Source organism: Chinchilla lanigera, unplaced genomic scaffold, assembly GCF_000276665.1.
Source record: "Chinchilla lanigera isolate Chin_1 unplaced genomic scaffold, ChiLan1.0 scaffold00002, whole genome shotgun sequence".
Classification (NCBI taxonomy): domain Eukaryota; kingdom Metazoa; phylum Chordata; class Mammalia; order Rodentia; family Chinchillidae; genus Chinchilla; species Chinchilla lanigera.
In genome coordinates, this window is record NW_004955403.1 from 36343916 (window position 1) to 36365590 (window position 21675).

Genomic DNA, 21675 nt, shown 5'->3' on the forward strand with positions numbered 1-21675 from the left:
TTGGTTTTTCTCCGGTACCGGGAACCAAACTCACGACCTTGCGCTTGCCAGGCAGGCGCTTTTGCCGCTGAGCTAAATCCCCAGCCCCACAACAAACATTTTTTAATTATAACTAATAGCCTTGGCTTTTTAGATGAGGAAGAAAGTTTAAAATAACAAGTCTAGCTCACAAAAGCATATAAAGAGTAAGGAAAAGTGCCTTACTGGTTGTCTTGCCTCCACTGGGACAAGGCCAAGGCAAAAGGATAGGGAGCAAGAACCAAGCCACAATATCAAGTATATATGGGAGAGAACTGGGACAAACAATCACACTTGGAATCCCATGAACATTGTCCTCAAGCTTCAGCCATGCACTGGCCTGTCAGCATCCAGAGTGACAAGAGCAAGACTTTGTGTTGTCCCTTTAGAGTGAACCCTGGAAGAGCTGTCCAGATAAGTTTTTCAGTGGATCTAAGACTGGATTTCTGAAACTTGTCATTAATATGTACATGGGTTATAATGTGTGTGCAGTAATGTCTACAGATACAACTGGCCTTTTAACTGGCTATAAGCTGTATGCAGTTTTATGTTTCATTTCTGTGAGAGCCCACTGTAATGCATGAGGTCAGGGCCAGTGACACAGACACTGACACCTGAGCTGGCTTCAGGGGTACAGGTGCCAGCGCAGTGCTTGAGCTCACAGAACATACAGTGGGGGCATGTCTGGTTCGGCATCATTGGTGGCAGGCTTCCAAACAGCAGCAGGGAGCAATAGCAAGAGAACTTTGACCAAAATAACTGTCCAAGGTGACCACAGCACATTTAGTCTATCTTAACAGAGCTACTTCCATCTGTAAACAGGGTGTACTCAGCATCTGTTGGGGGTGGGGTATTTTTTAGAACAGTTTATCCCAGTACAGCATGTGACACCTGGACTATTAGGTCTAAGCCTAAGTGAGCTTGTCAGCTTTCTTGATCAGAAGGACAGTGGCTGTTAGAGCATTGAACCAGTTCCTGCCAGATACTGTCACAGAGCTTTTGTGCCTTTCCAGAAGGCAGCTTGGGTGTCATCAATCAGAACTAGTTAAGAGGAAACAAGTTCTGAGCCTCTGGGAGATTGAGTCCAGGTAGTCCAGAGCTGGAGTCTTTTCATTTCCAATTGAAGGCAGAAGAAGGCATTTTCTTAGATCCAGGCAGGTGTAGTAGCAGGCTGTGGGTGGCAGAAGACTGAGACAACATATACTAAGAGCAATCACAGTGGCATTGGCAGCTCGGAGATCTTTGACTGGCTTTACAGACAGGAAAGGTGTACTGTTTGATACAGGTGGGGGTTACCTTGGGACAGAACTCAATCACCAAAGAGATGTGATTGTTAGCAAGCCCTGGGGTGAGTCCTTTGTCCCTACTTCTGGAAATGAGTCTCTTAAAATTTCAGGGTTATGATTATCAGGCATTTCAGGCTGATGTAGGCACTATTCTTCAGTATCAAGTCCAGGACAGTGGACCCAAGTGTGAGGGAGGCTGGTCACATCCCAGGAGAAGTATAGGACACTCCAGCATGGACAGGAATTCATGCTTGATAAAGTGTCCATCAATCTCACGGGAGCTGCTTAGGCAGAATTGCTTTTCAGTGGGGGCTCCAGTGGGTAACTTGAGTAACTTTAGATGTGTTTATTAGCTTCTTGCCTCCCTCTTTGAGGTCTGCCAGGAGAGTAGTGTGGGACTCATCTAAGGCTTTGTGGCCCTCTGTCACATTAGAGTCCCAGTTTGGACACACACTTGGGGGAGGACTATGTTTCTTCAAGCATCAGGATCAACCACAGTGGCAGGGACTTTTAACTTTAACCAGGCTTGGGCCCAATCTAAAATGCAGCTGCATTCTTCAATATTAAACAGAATCAGAAGGAGTTGCTGACAGTTGTCCCATGTTGGCAGGTTAGTCTACAGGTGCAGAGCCAAATTGGAAGAGTTCTTAACCCCCATGGCAGTCAAGTCCAAGTGAATTACTCTGGGAGAGCAGGAGGCAATGATGCAGAAGACAGAATTGGCTACGGTGGCACTGTGGCTGGTTAAGCACCTTGGGGTTGATGAATGTAAGAAGAAGGCAGGTCAGACTAGGGGTCCTTGGGCAGAACAGAATAAAGTTTTTTTTGGCTTGGGCTGAATCTGAGAGCCTTTCAGATGGCCTTGTAGGTTTGTTTTGATGACTAGGATGGCTTTCTTGTCATGCAGGACACAGGTGCAGAGCCAAGGTCGGAAAGTTCTTAACCCTTTTTTGATGACTTTGAGAAGCACTTGACTGGGTTGTTTCTAGGCTAGGTGACCTTTGGAAAGGCCATGGCAACTCATTTATCAGGGCTGAAAGTCCAGTTTGTCTTCAGTCAAAATGTGGAACTCAGAAGGAATGGTTGGCTGTCATCTCAAGTGAGTGTTAGATGACACCATCTGGCCAGGATAAGTGTCTCAAGGGACCTCTCTGTCCTAATGCAGGCAGTGGCCAGCTGGAACCAGTTCAGTTGGCTGGAAGTGGATGAGTCACGAGTGAGGAGTGAAGCTGCAGGTGTTGGTAGCAACTGCAGTGGCCGACAAGGGTGCCAAAGCAGGATTCTCAGGAAAGATGGGCCTCTTTCTCATGTCTTTTTTCTTTGCAATGCAAGGAGTAGTTTGGTTTCATTTTTAACTCCATAAAAGCCCCTTTTCTACAGTGAGGGACTGTGGGTTTTAATTAGTGAGTTCCCATTTTATCTCCCTACAGTGTACACTGTGCACCCTTGAACAGTGTCACAACAGACAAAGGGCAGGTGCCCCTCAGAGAGAGAGCATTTAGAAGTCTGCCTGGCTGTACCCCTCATGGGGGCTTAGGTGTGACTTAGTTAAGGAGGGTGCAAGGCCTCTGTTATGCCATATGTCAGTCACCACAGAAACACAGGTAAGGGCCCAATCAGCCACAGCAACCAGCGCTTTCCAGTCTTGGTGCACAGACGGAGCAGCCCATTGCTTATGCTGCCTGTTCCACGCACTCACACATTCATTCAGCAGGCACTCAGAGGTCAAACGTTACAGCCCCCTTCCCTTGAGAGTGGCCTTAACTAGCAAGAGGTTATCAAGCTCTTCTTATGCTTGAACTGAGCAGAACTGACAGACTAACTGGGGTGTACCCGGGGGTCTTACTGGAATCAGGCAGGCACACAGACAGAGAGATTGCATACTCCTCCCTTTGGGGTCTAATGTGAGCTGCTTGAGTAGTGACCCAGGAATTCTCCTCCAGACCTCTGAAAGAATTCAAGAAATTTTAAGGGCATGCCTTCCATCAGGACCTGGAGAAGTCCTTGCCCTGTCCGAGAGGGCCATGAGTGGTGGCCAAAGAGGTCAGCACAGTCAGTTTTCCCAGTCAATGCACCAGGTGCAATAGCAAGCAGAAACACCGAAATGACACAGAATTTATAGGCAGATTTGCTTATGTCAAAGGGCACTGACTGGGATTATTCCCAGAATATCAAGCTCTGATCTCTGGTGGTCTACAGCTTTTATATGATGCACAAGCAAGAAGTACAAAGGAGGTACAAAGGTGGAGCAGAACAGCCTGGGAATTCTTCTGATTAGCTAGCAGGGTGAGATCACTGGTTACCAGAGTTGATTAATGATCAGCAGTTGATGAAGCTTGGTACAATATACAATCAGGCATTTTGAATGTTTGGTTACACTCTTGTGGTTACAGGGGTCAAGAAAGTGATTACAAAGCCATAAAGCAGTTACAGAGCTAAGAAGTTTCCAAAGAACAGTTTTTTTAAAAAAAAGATTTCTCTTGTACAGCTTTTCCCCTTTCATTTTGGCGCTGATCTCTTTGTTGATTTTTTGTCCCCTTGTCTATTTGTAACAGTGGGATATTGAGGTCTCCCATTACAATTATATTAGTGCTTATTTGATTTTTCATGCCCTTTAATATTTGTTTTATATACTTGGGTGTGCTGGTATTTATTGCATGTGTATTTATCATTCTTATCACTTCCTCTTGGATTGTTCCCGTAACAAGTATGTAGTGACCTTTTTTGTTTCTTTTGATCAGTCGTGGCTTGAAATTCACTTTGTCTGCAAATAGAATAGCTATCTCTGCCTTTTTTCTGGGTTCCTGTCACATGGAATATTGTTTTCTATTTGACTTTTAGTCTGTGAATCTCTTTTTGAGTTAAATATGATTCCTATATGCAGCATATACTTGGATCTTGTTTCTTGATCCATCCTACAAATCTGTTTCTTTTGATTGGTGAATTGAGACCATTTGTATTTATGATTATAACTGATATGTACTGATGTATCCTTTTCATATTATTTTCCTGTTGTTGGTTCCCTGTCTTTCCTCTCTGTTTAATTGCTTGCCTTGCCTGGTGGGTTCTTTCTGCTGGGACTCATGAATTTGTTGTCTTTGATGTCTTTTTCTAGAATATCCTTCAGAACTTTTTAGAGTGCAGGTTCAGTGATCATGAATTTCTCCAGTGTTCTTTTCATTGAAGTATCTTATTTCTCCATCAATTTTGAAAGATAATTTTGCTGGGTACATTAATCTGGGTCAGAGGTTGTTTTCTTTTAGGGCTTGAAATACTGTACTTCATGTTCACTTTGACTTAAAGGTTTGGGTTGAGAAGTCTACTGTGATTCTGATGGGGTTTCCTTTATCAGTGATGTTTCTTTTCTGTACTAGCTTTTCATATTCTAGTGTTGAATTTCTGTAATCTTGATTGTTATATGCCTTGGTGTAGTTTTCTGATCCTGGCTAATTGAGGTTCTGTGTGCCACTCTTACTGTATGTCAAATTCTTTTTCCATGCTTGGGAAGTTTTCTGTCATTACTTCTGTGAAAGGTATTTTTATGTCCTTTGTGCTATCTTCTGATTTTTTTGTTGACTTCAAACAATCTTATGTTATTTCTGTTTGTGTCATGTAACAGTTGTTGAACTGATCTTTCATGGGCTTTTGCTGTTTTTAAGGTCTTTGATGATCAGTAACCACTAGCCTATCTTTTAGATCTGATATTCCATCCTCACAATGGTTTGATTCTACTGCATATACTTTCAATAGTATTCTTAATCTCTTGGATATCTATTTGAATCTGTTTCATGGATTCCAGTTCTTTCCTATGTTGGGCATTCATGATTTCTATCACATTCCTAAGCTCCTCTATTCTTTTTATCTGTATCTACTCTACTCTAGACTCACTAATTGTGCTCTTCATTATAGTTATCATCTCTTTAATTATCTGTGAAATTATGTCTGATTTGTCTTTTTCCTAGAGTCTCACTGATGTGTTTTATTCCACTGCTATAATTTCAGAGTGTAAAGCTGGATGGCTTTTGATTTCTTCTACCTCAAAGTCATTTGGATTGGCCTTGGGCAAATTGGAGGCCTAAGGGTGCATCTTTCTTCCATGTCTTCTCATTTTATTTTTTTAATTGTTTTCTGAGTTGGTGCTTAATTCTTATGGTAGGTAGCTTTAATACTAGGATAGTGATCATCATATGAAATGACTCCATTTCAGAGATGTCTTCTGGGTATAGCCGGATTTTGGCCTTTGAATCTATCCCAAGATCATGGCTCTTCAATTTATTAGAATGGAGAAGTTACTGCCTATTTGGCCTAGTACCCAGTTCTTTGGTACTAGACTATGGTATTATTTATGACCCCCAGACAATCTCTGTATTAGCATACAAGGAAAAACAACTGATCACAACACCTGTGTGACCTTGGCTAAAGTAGTACAATCAGTAATAACAGTAACATCAAGAATAGCATAAAAAATGAACAACTGTGGTAACTGTTAATTTGCCACCTTTGACTATAGGTACAAAATTTATTGTTATATAACAAAATCTAAAACTAATCAGAAAATTATATACATTAAATATCCCCTCAATAGAATGATTTAACCCTCAGGGGAGAGAATTTAAAAGAGATAAGAGGAAAAAATAGAGAAGTAAAAGAAGAGAAAGAAATTAGAACCAAGGCTGAAGGACAAAGCAAGACTACCCAAGCACTGGGAAATGGGTGAAGAAGACAAGAGGGAAAGAGAGAAGGAAAAAACAAAAACAAGAACTAAACAACAAAAATACTAAAAACAATTATTCATGCTTATGAAAAAACAATCAAGAAAAGAGTAAAAAAAGTATTTAAAAAGGGGAAAAAAGAGATTTATCAGTGGTTTCACTCATGTAATTATCTTCTCAGTGGTTTCACTCATGTGGTTATCTACTGGGGTTTACACCTTTCACTTCACACTCACAGCTTCATACACTCCCTCTCAGGGGTGCCCTGCCTGGCCTCCCTGGCCTTCAGAAAATGAGGAGGAAGCCTCTTTAAACTCAGTACTCTTGCATTCTGCATGCACTTAAAACCAGCGCCACGTGGATGATGCCAAGGTCTGCTGCCACCTGGAGGAGTAGCCAAGCTTTCCCCTCTCTTGGCCATTGGGGTCAAGTGCCTGGATCACTGAGCACTCTCAATTCAATTCTGAGGAGCAAATTCTGTATGCTACCACCATTCTGGAACCTGGTACAGCCGCTGCCACCATTCTGGAACATGGTGTTCTGTGGCTTTCTTTGCAAAGCAAAATCTTTCACCTTTGCAGTTTTAAGACTGCAAAGGGTGGAGACTTGCTCCTTCTTGTGATGCCCCCAGGCGATCTTTTGTGGTCTCCTATTGTTCTCAGCAATGGAGATCTTCTCAGCTCTATCTTTGCAGTCCCATAGCTTTACTGGAGCTTCCTTTCTGGCCAGACTCACAACATTTGAAATCATCCTGCGTGGCTCTTTGCTCTTGATTCTCAACATAAATCTGGCTAAAAGCCCCCAACAATAGCCATGCCACTCTCCCAATATTCAACTGCTTTGAAATTTCTTCTGCAAGATGAATCAGTCCACTGACCTTAATCTCAGTCTTAAGCAAAGTCTCCGGACATGAGTAAAATGCAGACAAACTTTCTGCCAAGCCATAACACACATCATCTGGAGTCCAACAACCAATGCAGTCCTTCTTCCCAGCAGAAACCTCCCAAACTCTGTCTTTACTAGCAGGATTTTTATCAGTCTTCTGGTCTTCTGAGTTGTGACCAGAATCTCCCAGACAGAACAGCTGAAGGTGTTCTAGCGCTTCTCTTTCAGAGGACGTCTTCAAACCTTTCCAAACTCTTCCCACAAGCCATTTCCAAAGGCTCTTGAACCACATGGTCAGGTACAGTCACAGCAAGGACCCCACTTCTCTAGTACCAAATTCTATCTTAGTTACTTTTCTCTCATTGCTGAGACAAAATACCCAGCGCCCAACATTAAGGAAGAAAAGGTTTATTCAGCTCACAGTTTGTGGAGTTTTCAGTCCATACTTGGCTGGCTCCAAGGCAGAGTGGCATATGGCAGAGGGCAGCAGAACACAGCAAAGCAGCAAGAGCAAAAGCAGGCGGGGGAGGACTTACCTCTTTTCCTCCCTTATATTGTAAACAGGCTACTCCCACCTAAGGGGCATGTAGCGCTTACCTAATCTCCATGCCCTCCTCTTGCACAGGCTCAGGATGAATACAAAGTAAGCACCCTGGCTCCCTGCTGAGTCACTTAGCCAAACCTCTAGACTCCTCAGGTTGACACAATGTATCAACCATAACAAACAGCCACAGTTTAAATGAGGAGAGGTTGATTTTGGTGCCTACAATTTTAGTCCATGGTTGGCAGGCTCTAAAGCAGAAATGGCATGGTGGAAGGCTCTGGCAGAAGAAAGCTGTTTATGTCAAGGTAGCCAGGAAATAGAGAAGGAAGGAGCCGGACAGGAAGATACACCCTTCCAGGTCATGCTCCCAGGGACCCACCTCTTCCATCCTGACCCCACCTACTTAACAGCACCCTCAGCCACTGAATCATTAGTGCATGAATCTACTGATGAGTACAGTGTCCCATGATACAGTCACCTTTGGAAAGCTCTGCCTCTGAGCGTATGAGCGTTTTGCAGAACATTCTGGGTTTAAACCACGATACTTTTCCCTTGAATTCCTACATGGTATGATCAGTGCCCGCTTCAACCTGGTCTCTCTCCACCCTCCTCTTCAATACTTCAAGTCTCAGAATTCTTTCGGTTTGTGAAAATGCCTCTATTGTTACAGAACACCAACCCATCCCCCCTCAGAAACCTTATCTGAATGCTCTGAACCCCAGGTGCTGCAATGGGCTGTGTTTAACATTGTGCTGACCAATGTTGTTATATATATACATTTGGGTAGTTTATTGAATTTTTGTCTAGCTTTTCCAGAGGACATGTAACTCTAAGAGAATGAGAACCATGTGATTTTGTCCATCTTTGAGCTCCAGGACCTCACAGTGGTGTGACTGGTAGTAAGCATTTAACACATTCTCAAAGAAGCAAGAAGACAAGTAAGTGAATTTTAGGAGCCAAGCCAGTTATGTTCTTTGATACTTTTTCCTAAAACAGGGGTTGGTACTCAGAGTCTCATTTAGATTTCCATTTTGATTTCTACATAAAGTTTTACAGAAACTCAGCTACTCCCATTTACTTTTATATTTTCTGTGGCTACTCTCTCACTCTACAAGCAGAGGTGGGTGGTAGCAAAACAAAAAAATTCTGTGGGACAGAATAACCCACAAAATGGTTACTATTGGGCCCTTTACAAAAAATTTGCCAACCCTTACTCTAGGGTTGTATGAGCTCAAACAAAATAATGGGGTTCTGAGAATGAAATAATATTTTGCAAGTAAATCTATGCTTCTTTTGTTAGGCATTTGAAATGATAATTAATCCTGGAGATAACATCCTCCTAAATGAACCAGTTTATTCAGGAACACTTCAAGCTGTAAGTACACATCGTTCCAAAGTAACAATTCTTACAGTAATTAGATGAAAGCACTGCAGCTTTAGTATTGTCTGTCCACTGAAAAATAAAGTAGCAGCTTTAATCTGTAAGCAAGAGAATCTTAAAAATGATATATGCAGGATGTGTTCATGTGCCCTCTGCTTCATACATTTCTCTTTTAAAAGCTAACTGCAGCTATGAAAATGAAAGACTAAATTCGTTGTTTAATATCCTTGGGTTGGTAGAAATCTAGGATGGAATCTATAAGGAAGTAATCACAACTCAGATAAGAACTTTCTAACCATAAGCTTCACCCACCTAACTGCTCAGGAGGTGAAACATTGCCCATGGCTTCAGATCCCCAAAGTTACCACCAGTTCTAATTCTAACTATTGGATTGATTCAGTTGGAAGAGGCTGTGTGACATCATGTGATAGATGATGAATCTCAGTGGCTTACACCAGTAACATGTTAGCCACAAGACCTCTGCTCACTTCTGTGGCATCTTCATTCCAGACCCCAAGTTGACAGAAGCAACCTCTGCACAGAACACAACCAATCTTAGGGCAAAGGAAAAAGAGACATAGAAAAGCCCTGTAGGATTTTTAAAGCTTTTTGAAGGAACAGATGTCCCTTTTGCTCACAGTTTATTCACCAAAATAACAATATGGCCAAACAAGACATACGTGGAGCAGGAGAATATAATCAATAGCCAGGATGGCTGTGCATACTTGTAAACCTAGCACTCTGGGAGGCTGAGGCATAAGGATTCCAAATTCAAATCCTATATGGTCACCTTAGTGATACCCTGTCCAAAAATAAAAACTATAAAAAAGGGGTTGGAGATGCAGCTCAGTGTAAAAACCTTGGGTTCAATTCCCAGTACAAAAAAATAAGTATTATCTTTTCCATAGAGTCTACCCCAGGAGGACAACACACAATGTCAACCTGAGGAGCTTGGAGTTCAGGGCAGATTTATGCTTTCGGTGATATAAATAGTAACACTGCTACCCAGTATTTCTTTAAATTACACTTACAGTTTGTATTCATTATCTGATGCCTGAACGTTTTTTATTTTTGTGTTTTGTTCTCAGCTCCACCCACTTGGCTGCAACATTATTAATGTTCCCAGTGATGAGTTCGGGATTATCCCAGATGCCCTCAAAGAAATCCTTTCCAAATGGGAACCCGAGGATGCCAAGGACCCCAGCAAAAACACCCCCAAGTTTCTCTATACTGTCCCTAATGGCAACAACCCCACTGGAAACTCACTGACTGGGGACCGCAAGAAGGAGATCTACAAGGTATTCCAAAGACTGTGTTCCATGTGGGGTTCCTGCTTCTGCCTTTTTCATTTAAATGAGTCTTGTCACGTTCTTTTCTTATTACCCTCTTGCTTTCAAGGAAGAGAATTTTTAATAAAAGAAGCTCATCGTTGCTAAAGGACCTAATAAATTTCTATCTAGTAAACTAGTGCTACTTCTGTTTCTGAGAACTTTTTACTTTTCCCTGAAGTAGTATTTTAGTACAAATAAAATAGCATTCTTACTATGGTGTTAAACTTTATGAAATTGTGAATATTTAACCTCAAGTTTGATTTTCATTATACTTACGTTTTTCATTTGTCTCTTCTGCATCTTTTACCTTTTCATTTCACAATTCAAAGAATTCTTGAAAAATAAGAGGCATGTGCTTCATCTCAGAAATCTCTTTTAGATACCCATAAAGCTTGGCTTGTCACTGTAAACATTTTCTCAAAGTATGAAATGTATATTGAGCTATACAAAATTCTTTGTAAAGAGCAATATGCCTTTTGTAAAATATGTTTTTCTAAACCTGAACTGTGATCCTTAACCTTTTCCTACAAATACCTTTTTAAAATAAGTAACAAACTCATGTTAAACTATGTAAAACTGAATCACTTAATGGATCATAAGCAATATTTTACCTGTCAACCAGTTCTTCCAGGTGAATTAAGTTCAGAATATTCCTCTACTATTTGTTACACTCCTGGGTGCTCTCCTCAGCTCCCTGCTCTATTTACAGACTCCCCTGAGACAGCCTCATCCACTTCCCTGGGAATACCCCATTCTGCACACAAGAAACCCGCACTGCCCAGCACCACCTCTTCCCTGAACACCACTCTTCTGTGTCCAGCTTTAAGCTTCATGTCACTGCGTGGATGGCTCATAGCATTTCAAACTCCACCTGGCCCAAATGGAACAGCTGGTTCCCCCACCACCACCCAAATTGAATGCACAACCCCTGTGCATACTGTGTCTCTATAAGTGACCCCTATAAACTCCATGAACAGTCGCCCTTCATTTCTCTTTCCCTGTTCTACTTTCGACACACACCACCAGATTCATCCAAATCAGGATTTATCCAAATCCAACCATTTCCCCCCCAACATTCATAGCCCCATCCTCCAAGTCACCACCTGCCCTCATAGATGGGTGACTTGGTCACTCACCCTTGCTGTGTCCCACTCTTGGTCTCTAACTGCTCATTATTTGCAGAGAAGGCAGTCATGGCCCCTGCTCCATGGAAAATATAAAAAGCCAGGCTCAGAGTTCTCCTGTTCACAGTTCTGCATGACTTCCCCTTGCTGTGAGGTCCCGATTCCGTGTCTGCCTTTGCAGACTGCAGGATACAGTCATTTCTACCTGAAGACTTCTCCCTCATCATCCGTGCTGCAGCCCTAGCTGCATGCCACCCCGGCCATTCTGTTCCTTCGACATGCCACGCCTCTCACTCACCCCCAGAATCTTTACTGTCACTCATCCTTCAGTGTGGAGTCTTTACCCTGATATCCGCACAACTTATTCCTCTCATCCTGTGCCGTAGCATTCATTACCTTGTCAGGAAGTGCTTCTCAGTGATTCCACGGGCAGAAACACCCTGTTACTCTTTCTAAAGTGTGATGTTATGTGATGCTCTGGAGAGAAGTTAAATCCTGCCCCATATACTGTTTTTCAGTTCATTATCCACGGGCTCATGCACATTCTGTCTTTCTCCGCTCAGATGTAAGTTTCATGAGAATGGAAGTTCATAGTGCCTCCTTCATCTGTATCCTCACTGTCTGGCATGACAGACATCAGTAGAGTCTTGAATGTTGAAAGGAGTATAAAGAATTATGATTCTGGGTGATTTTCAGTTTAGATAGCTCTTCTCAAATATATTATTTTAATATTTTAGCTTGCAAGCAAATATGATTTCCTCATCATAGAAGATGATCCTTACTATTTTCTCCAGTTCAACAAGGTAAGTGATGATGTAACTTTACCTCACTATTAAGAGATAAGTTGTTGTAAAATATTACACTGTATTTGAGATTAACCACATTGGGCTGGGGATTTAGCTCAGTGGCAAAAGCGCCTGCCTGGCAAGTGCAAGGTTGTGAGTTCGGTTCCCGGTACCGGAGAAAAACAAAAAAAAAAAACGAGATTAGCCAGATTGGTGACACAGACTGGTGGATATATTATTACTTTGAAATTAAATGAACTATTCCTTATTAATTTACTACCCCTTTAATTTATAGTCTTCCAATTTTATCATAGAAGTAGTAATTTTCTTTCTTGGTGTGGCAACCCCTTTTAAAAATTATTTAAGTTCAGAATAATAACTAGCCCCCAAACAATGAGTGTAGGCAAACCAAACAAGTCAGGCCAGTGGTCTTGAACTCCACATCGTAGTTCACAGCTCCTTTAATATCATCCCAGGGATGTTGAAGGAGTTTTTACCTTGGGTGTGCGCTTCAATCTTGTGATGGTGGCTGATGAGGATGTCTCAGCAGGATTGAGAAGCTGTGTTCATGCAGAAGGAGATGCTCAGTTAATGCTGTTCATTTATGGACACAGGGGAACGCATTACAGGCAGCATGCCACAGATTCCCCAGCTGTGTCCTTTACACCTGGATCTTACCTAAGTAACGGGCTTTTAGGTGCACCCTCGCTATATACGTATGCTACCTTTCATGACTACTGGATCCTAATGGGCAGTAGAGGTGTACAGACTACCAATGACTGTTTCATCAACATCTAACAATTTCTTTACTCCCAGAACGGCAGAGAACATATAATCGAACTGGGTCACCTATTTAAGAAACCAGGAACAAGGGGCTGGGGATACAGCTCAGTGGCACAGCACCTGCCTAGCAAGCACAAGGTCTTGAGTTCAATTCCCAGTTTAAAAAAAAAAAAAAAAAAAAAAACAAGAAACCAAGAAGAAACAGATATTCTTGATTTCTCTGCATTGTTCGACTGAACAAAATTTTGTACATTCTTGATCAACATTCCTTAAACAGTTGAATGCTGCTGACGCTCTTCATTTTGATCCTGTCCAAACTAGGTTTGCTTGAGTCCTTCCTCTAAATCAGTTAATCCTGAACTTTACCCCCTAAAGCAAAGTGTTTTTTCTAAATACACAGTAATGGTGTCTTGAGCAAATAAGGGAGGCCTTGTGTTTGACCAGGAATCTGTGAGGACAGCAGATGCTAGTAAAAGAACACGCATGTCAGTTTTATTCCACGTAAAAAGGTTGAGACAAAGGCAAAACATCCTTGGGGTATTGTGTTCCAAATCCACACCTTCCTGCACTCTACAGAGCAACCCTTCAACTACTAACACTGTTCACAAAACAACATAATTTTCTTCCCATGTTAAGCCCAGGGCACCAACATTTCTCTCCATGGATGTGGATGGGCGTGTCATCAGAGCTGATTCCTTTTCAAAAATCCTCTCCTCAGGGTAAGGTCCATGTCTCGAACTTGAGGCTAGTCTCAGTATCTTTTAATCCAAACAGTTCTCATTTCAGAAGCTTGAAGCTGGGCTTGGTAGTGCATGCCTGTAATCCCAGTACTCTGAGAGGCTGAGGCAGGAGAATCACAAATTGGATCCCAGCCCGATCAACTTAGTCAGTTAATGAGACCCTGTTTTAAAATAAAACATTTAAAAAGGGCTGGGGATGCACCTCAGTGCAAAGGCATGGGTTCAAACCTCATTACTAAAAAAGCTTGAATTTTGCCTTAAAACAGTTTACCAATTATTAACATTAATGAGCCTCTTCTCTATTAATCTCCAGTAATCAAAGATGGGCACACTTAGTGGGACTAGTCAGGGTTTATGTATCACTATGAAAGAACACATTTGGAAATACTTCCACTTGCATTATTCCATAAATGTACACTTACATTTTGTATCTGAAACAAGTAGTTGGTTTATTAGAATGTTTCAGTTGTCTAGATGCACTCGTCCCAGGTCAAAACGGACCTCATAATGAAGTTAGTTGAGTGACACATTAATATGGATGGGTTTTGAGTCTTTTCTCTTTTTGTGTAGGTTGAGAGTAGGATTTATAACTGGCCCAAAACCCTTAATAGAGAAAATTGTTTTACACACACAAGTCTCATCAATGCACGCCTGCAGTTTCGCACAGGTAAGCCAAATTCATGAAATGATACTTTTAAATAATCAAATCAGTATAGGAAGTAGATGGTGACAGGTAAGATTCAGTTAAGGTGGCAAGAAAGAAAACTCACAGTGCTGAATCTCCAGTTTCAATACAGGCTGAGTGAGAAGACCAGGTCCCACAGATGTTTGCTCTGAAAAACAAATGAATTGTGTTAGCATTGTGTTCTTTTGCAGCGTAACCCAAACTCCTTGAGAGTCAAGGTATTTTCCTCATCTGTGTCCCTGTGAGAACACCGCAGTGTCACTTTGTGGAACTGAGTTTGGGGAAGCAGTGCTGACTTTGTCTTTATTGTCTTGGACCCTATAGAGAGAGCAGGGACTCTGAGTGAGTCTGTGCAGGGACTCACGCTGAGCCTTCACTGCGCATGCGCAGCCACAACTACAGACAGGAGTTGCCATGCATTGTAACCACGGTTCCCTGAGAATCAGACCCAGCTGGAAAGCAGGTTCTCACGTGATTTTAGAAGACTCAGCCCCTAAATGAGCCCTGGTTTTACTCCAACATGTATCACAGGGCTCATTTTCAGGGCATTTCTCCTGTGAAAGTATACTGGAACTTGTATTTCCAGGTAGGTCTTATTTTGGGGGAAACTGGGAATTAAAATAAATTAACCTTGAAGACTGTGTAAATTTCCTCACAAGCTTTGAACAATTGTTGGATTTGGAAATTATTATGATCTTTGGAATTGGATCTTAAGGATAGAAGTGCTATATCAGGACTAGACATGAATAGAAAAGTTTGCCCTCATAGGACATTTCATGGTGTCCATTCCATAACGTGTAGCTGTCCCCAGGTTTTACCAAATTAGGGGCTTTTTCTATATTTTTAATATCTGTTGTCAACAACTGTTCAGTATCAGTTTGTACCATTTAGTGCTTCTATTTTAAATAGAAAATCTCCAAATATAATGTAGAACTTCAGATATTTACCATTTCCACTTTAGGCTGAGGATATCACTCAGCGATATATCATCAATATACAAGGCAATGGGTTTGATTCTCACACGGACCAGAGAGATGGGAAGGAAAAAGACTGCTCCATATTCTCTTATGACTACAGAGGCAGTATAGTCTTCCAACAAGTACCTTGGATGGAGTGCTCACTTCAAATCTGAGCTCTATGATTAGCTGTTGGACGTCAAAAGAAATTAACACTGTGCCTTGATTCCCTTATTAGTAAAATAGAAATAACCTGCCTAATAATTAAGTTATGGAAAGCATAGATTTGCCAAAATCTATTAATGTGTTTCCGTAGTGCCTGGTAAATCATGAGTTCCATGGAAATATTTATTATTATTACTGTTGTTGTCATGCTGATTAACATTTCTTATAAATCACTGACTGGTATAAGCTAGATTCAGCATATTTTATCTTTTGCAGTGGTAGTCTGGGGTGATTTGCACCTACATTTGGCAAACACAGACACTTTTAGGAAATGAACTGTGACAGAGTTCCTATTCTTCCATTTAGGTCATGGTATTACAGCTTCTACAGCACTGGGGAGAAGAAGGCTTCCTGGCTCATGTGGACAGGTATCAGATCATCTGTTAAAATGTTTATGAGCAAAATAGGAGCCCCACAAACCAAGCACACAGCACCAGAGTGTTCGTTTACTAGTCTTCCTTCCTGAATATCTTAAGCTAGATGATAGGAACAGTTTATAAGAGGTCAAAAGCCTGTTCATTTTAGTAGCTTTTCCACCACCTAGAAAGTCTTTTCAGGAGCATCCAAGGTATGCCCTGAAAGCAGTGTCAAGGCAGCCCCAAGGTAACCTGAAGTGCCCTCCAGGTTAGGATGCATACACATAAACATTCTATTGAATAATTCATTCACCGTGAGGGACACATGACACGGGAAGTGACTAATGCACTGATGAGTAAGATCGTAATCTACCCAAGGAGTCAATAAATGGTGCAAGTTATGAAGTGCTGGGTTGGGTAAGTGTGGTGCCTCCTAGGCCATGTAGAAATAAGGAGAAAGGGGCTGCCCTCATTCCCAGAGCACAGATCCACCGTTCCAGTGGTATCGTCTGTGACCCTAAGGATTCTCCTGCCTTACAGTTGGCAATCATTATTTGAGACAACTAAACAATGATCAATCCTTCTATTTCTAAGTTCTGTGTCCTCTTTTGCCCTTTTTATTTTTATTTTTAATTAGTCCACAATAAAAGACCAAATACACTTGTAGGAGCCAGCCAACAAGCTTTGTACCTAACCAGAGGGTGACAAGGATGAAAAACAAAGGGACAAAGAATTAGGTTTAAATGTGGGGGCCGAGGGGTCTGTCTCTCTTTGACAAAGAGGTCCAAGTGACTGACTCACCCTGCCTTTATTCACTCAGACATCGGAGCAATTGGAGTAACACAGGATTGATATACCTCCCTGATATATATCCAGGGTACATGTCCAGGTAAACCACTGGATCTTACCTATATCAACTTTTCTCTAGAACCTGCAGCGTATCATCTTGCTTGAACATTGCCTTTCTCCTTAGTGCTCACCGAGGAGACCAAAAAGGCCTCAATCTTTTTATCTGGTCCCCCATAAGTGAAAATAGTAAAAGTTGATCATCAGATAAGTCAGTACAAATAGTCTCTTGCCTCCTCTCAAGTATTCAACATTTTAATCAAGAGAGAAAACACATTCTTGCAGCTTGGATTTCAGAACCCATTTTGTTTGTGCTGTCACTGTATAAATGAATGTTTGTCATTATTCTCTTCTTCCAGGGTTATTGATTTCTATAGGAACCAGAGGGACGCCATATTGGCAGCTGCAGAGAAGTGGTTAAGTGGTGAGTAAAGTGTACAGCAGTCCTTATGAGAAACAGGAACACCTATAAAAGTGGGTGATTGATATTGTATATTATTGACAGCCCTAGTGGGAAAGAAACACCAATCCTGGAGTATTCTTGAAAAGGAAATGTTTCTCTACAAAGGATTTCACAAGTAACATCCTACAAACCCCAGCACAGTCTACCTCTGTCTGTTATCTCTTGCAAAAATTTAACTGGGATGGGGGAAAAGGAGAAAAGAAAGAAAGAAGGAAGGAAAAGAAACATGTATATACATAAGATAAATAAGATAATTGTACTACTAATTTCTATTGGTTTATTGAAAGGAATAGTTAATGCTTAATCATTTGATCAATTTTACATGGCTATATCTGGTAATCTGAACAACTACATTGAAGATAACAATACATAATATAACAACCATTGTTAATTTCTTATCATCTTGTTTTGAAATTCTATATTTTTTTTTCTTATTTTTTGTTCTCTTTAACATAAAAAAATCAAGTACTCAATTAGGCAGCACATATACTAAAAATATTTTTAAAAATCAAATAGTCTAAAAGCTAAGCAGTAGTAGCTAACTTAAAGTTAAATAACATTCATCTTCAAACTTTTTATTTTTTTTTCAAGATTTTGCCCCAAGCATATATGATCTGCTTCTAACTAAGCTGCATGAACACAAATAATGCAGTCTAAAGTAGGTCTCTCGTTGCACATTCTTTCTCTTCTAGTCATTAACCACATTTATCTATCCAATATTAGGTATTGCTAATTTGATTCCAGGGTGTATTAGAATTACTTTTTATTATGGAAGACAGAAGATTTGTGTGGCTTTAACTATATTGTTTAAAATACCCATTATATAAACAATAACAAACCAAAAATGCCAGTTCCTTATCTGTTACACCTAATTCTCTATAAAGTCTTGGTAAATATTGAATTATTATCTCTTTGATAAGAGTACTCTTCCATCATTTTGCATAGTAATGATGAAGAAAAGGTTGTAACCAGAGAAGTTCTTTAAAATTATAATTAAAATCAAAATAAATATTCCTTCCTTTTGATTTCTCTAGCCTAATACTGAAGGAAACATAAAGCTTACAAATGCATATGGAATTTTTGAAGTTTAAGTTTTTCTTTCCACAATTAATTACATTCTGATAAAACTAATAGAGTGAACTGAAGCAGCCGCATTTGCCTTAGATACGCTTCTAATATCTGAAGGAGAGAAAGGCGCTATGTTTCTTGTTCTCCACTGAGACGGACTAGAGTTGTAACTGTTCACACAGAATCTATTCAGTCACCCTCCCTCCCTCTGACCACACAGTGACTCCTCGAACTAAATCTAGAGCATCAATTCCCAGGAGTCATAAATTACATTGTGAAAAATGTTATCACTGAAGGAACTTTTTAGGAAGTCCTAGTTTATAATCATTTCATGATGTCACAGAACAATATATTTGATATATTGATACATATTCTCTTTTGTGTGTAGGTTTGGCAGAATGGCATGTGCCTGTTGCTGGTATGTTTCTGTGGATTAAAATTAAGGGCATTTCTAACTCACGAAAACTGATTGAAGAAGAGGCCCTTAAGAAAGAGGTAAAGCTGGGAGGTGGGTGGGACACCTAAAGCAAAGTTACACTTTTATTTAAAGTAATTTTTTACTTGAATAAAAATGAATAGAGAAGCTTTGTATTATTGCCCATCACCAACTCAGAGTGTTCTAATATTAGGTGTGGTATCTCATTATTAAAATAGTAGTAAGTGTGAGGATTACAAAATTATTCACTTGGTCTAAATTAATGGAAACACAGTCATTCATCTCAGCCAATGATTAGCATTAGCATACTGCATGGGTTTGAATCCAGCTCTACCCACTACTGCACACATGTCTTTGGACAAGTTGCCCTCCCTGTGCTTCCTCTGTAGAGTAGAGGTAGTAAGGATCCCTCCCTGATAGGGGTGCTATGATGATTAAATGAGTCACATGTGTAAAGCACTTAGACTAACACCTGACACATAATAAGTGGTCCAAACTACTAACCTATTAGTATTACTCAATTAGTATTTGAAATGGAAAGATCTTTTCCTAATGACTAAAGTAAGCTATACTCATAGTAGGAAATTTGGAAACTGCACAAAAGCATAATGAAAATTTTTAAATAATCCATCATTTTACCACCCCAGTTTTTGATGATTTATGGTGCATTTTCTTGAAGAGCTTTTGTATATTCCAGATTTTCGGTAGCTCAGTTATTTTACATAGTTAATATTACATGAAAAGGATTATGTCCTGATTTTGCCACTTAAAATTAGCTCAAATAAGTTTGTCTGTCTGTGTGTCTGCTGTTTCTCCTTCTGTGATTTACTCATGAATCTACTTGAATTTCATTTGTGGGCTGATATTCTACTGTACTTTTTCATCCTCTTTGTTTATTCCATAACCCTATTGGATGTTCCTTTAGCTTTTCTAAAGGGTCTCCAACTTTATCACTACTACCTCAACCCAGATTTTGGTTTCCTTACAAAGAGGTTATTACCACTCTCTCTGATTAAAGGTTATTGTTTCTAGCTCATCCCAAAATTTTCTCTTATAATGAGAGAAGACTTTGGCTCATGTGGCCACACATAACTAAAAACAAGGTAAGAATACTGTGTGTGCAGCTCAGCGTCTGTGTGCGCTTAGTTTGCATGTGTGAGGTCCTGCATTGAATTGTCAGAGAGAAAGAGAAAAAGACTAGGGGTAGGGTGAGGAGGGAAGGAGAGAAGGAGGAGAAACAGGAAGTCAGTGATTCAGCCACAGTGGGCATCATGAAGAGCAATTGTTCTCCTACTCCATCTTCACACGCTCAGTTAACATGCATTCTTAGTCCTTCACTTTATGTATTATTTTTTACCTCTTCCCATTCTTTTAATACACCACTTTCCTCTCACCTCATGCCCCTTATATCTTTCTAAAATAGTGTTTCCCGCTTTTTGCTAGGCCAATGCCTACTCATCTTAAAGATTCCAGCTTAAAAATCACTGTCAAATTTGTTAACTGCAAATGCTGTCTCATTGAATCGTCTAATTAAATTAGATCATGATTTGTATTTATTGACATTTCTCTTCCTTTTGTAAGCTTCCTTTTGTACATCTCAGTGTTTCTTTTCAGTTTCTGGTCATCCTTTAAAAGTAAAGAAGGAATGGCATTTGCCAGTTTTTGTCCAGTTAACCTCGCTCGTTGAGGGGCACACAATGTTTCTATACACCAGGTTTTTCTTTTGTGAATGCTTAACTGCTTTTAAGTTTAGAACATCCTTCTCACTCTGAGGTTAGGTTTGCCTATGATTCAGTCATTCTTCAGAGGCAACATCACTTATCTTTCACAACCCCTCAGGTTTTACTGGTTCCCGGGAGCGCTTTCTACAAGGATAGCTCAGCTCATAGCCCTTACTTCAGAGCATGCTTCTCCATAGCCTCTGCAGAAAAGATGGATGAGGTGAGTACAGTGTTCTCTTCAGAGCAGCACCAGCCCTCCTTTCTGGGTTTTGGTGCATGTGTTAGACCTTTTAAGCTAAAACATTGCTTACTATCTTCTTAGGTTTCAAAAAACCAGATATTTATAGACTACTGTGAACTCCCTTGAAATATCCCCTTTTATTTTACTACTCGACCTCTGTAGATAAATGAGACTAAACCAGTTAAAGTTTCATTTTGGGGGGAATAACTTTTCAGGACCTACTGAACAGTGTGGAAGATTACCAACCTCTGTCCTTCCTTCACTGAATTAACATAAAGGAAGAGTACAGATTCCCAGTAGACTGCAGTTTCTCTCTCTGAGGAAGAAAAGCATCAGCAAAGTCAGTGTATTGGTCAGCTTTTCATCTCTGGAACCAAATACACATCTTAAAGGAAGAAAGCTCTATTTTTGCTCGCAGTTTCAAAAGATTTAGCAGGTAGTCAGCTGACTCCAAGGCAGAAACATGGTAGAAGAAGGTGCTCCCTTCCTGCTGGGCGGGAGCAGCACTGGAGATGAAGGGGCCAAGGAGCAGGTGTAGTCCCTCAGGTCCCACCTCAGGGTCCCATCTAGACACACCCAGCAGTGTGCTGTATTCATCCTCTGGGCAGCTCCCAAGCCAGTCAAATTGGCAGTTCAGTTTAACCACTGCACTCAAAAACAATAATGTTTTCATTCACAGTCCGGCATTAGCCAAACTAATAAGCAGCAAAGTAGGTTTGTGTCTAGATGTCCCACCAAAGCCTCATGCAAACATGGGGGGGTGGGCTTTTTTCTGAGGTGACTGAATCTAGAGTGGGTGACTGATTAATAGTGCAATGCTGGGATTAAGAGTGCTGGGATTATGGGTGGGTGATTGCTGGATCAGTCCATGGATTGAATTGGCACTGCCCTTGTCCTGGCAGACTGGATACAATATAAGGGAAAGAAAGAGGTTTGTCTTGCTCTTCCCTTGCTTGCTTTTGCCTTCTTCTGCTGCCATGAACTGTTTGCCCTCTGCTGTGTGCCACCCTGCCTTGGAGCCAGCCAGTTATGGACTGAAACCTCTACAAACCATGAGCCCAATAAAACTTTCTCCCTTTAACTTTGAGT

General features: G+C 40.7%; 1 protein-coding gene across 3 annotated transcripts in view; it reads left to right on the plus strand.

Moving 5' to 3' along the window:
- The window catches only part of LOC102027805 (kynurenine/alpha-aminoadipate aminotransferase, mitochondrial-like), a 102986-nt gene that overhangs the window by 80357 nt on the left and 954 nt on the right, over positions 1 to 21675 (plus strand). For all 3 annotated transcript variants that reach the window (XM_005373545.2, XM_013513331.1, XM_013513326.1), the window contains 9 exons: positions 8746 to 8820; positions 9915 to 10124; positions 12019 to 12084; positions 13486 to 13568; positions 14160 to 14256; positions 15762 to 15823; positions 17017 to 17081; positions 18577 to 18683; positions 20464 to 20565. In XM_005373545.2, the coding sequence (XP_005373602.1) occupies positions 8746 to 8820; positions 9915 to 10124; positions 12019 to 12084; positions 13486 to 13568; positions 14160 to 14256; positions 15762 to 15823; positions 17017 to 17081; positions 18577 to 18683; positions 20464 to 20565 (867 nt within the window). The remainder of the gene's footprint in view (positions 1 to 8745; positions 8821 to 9914; positions 10125 to 12018; positions 12085 to 13485; positions 13569 to 14159; positions 14257 to 15761; positions 15824 to 17016; positions 17082 to 18576; positions 18684 to 20463; positions 20566 to 21675) is intronic.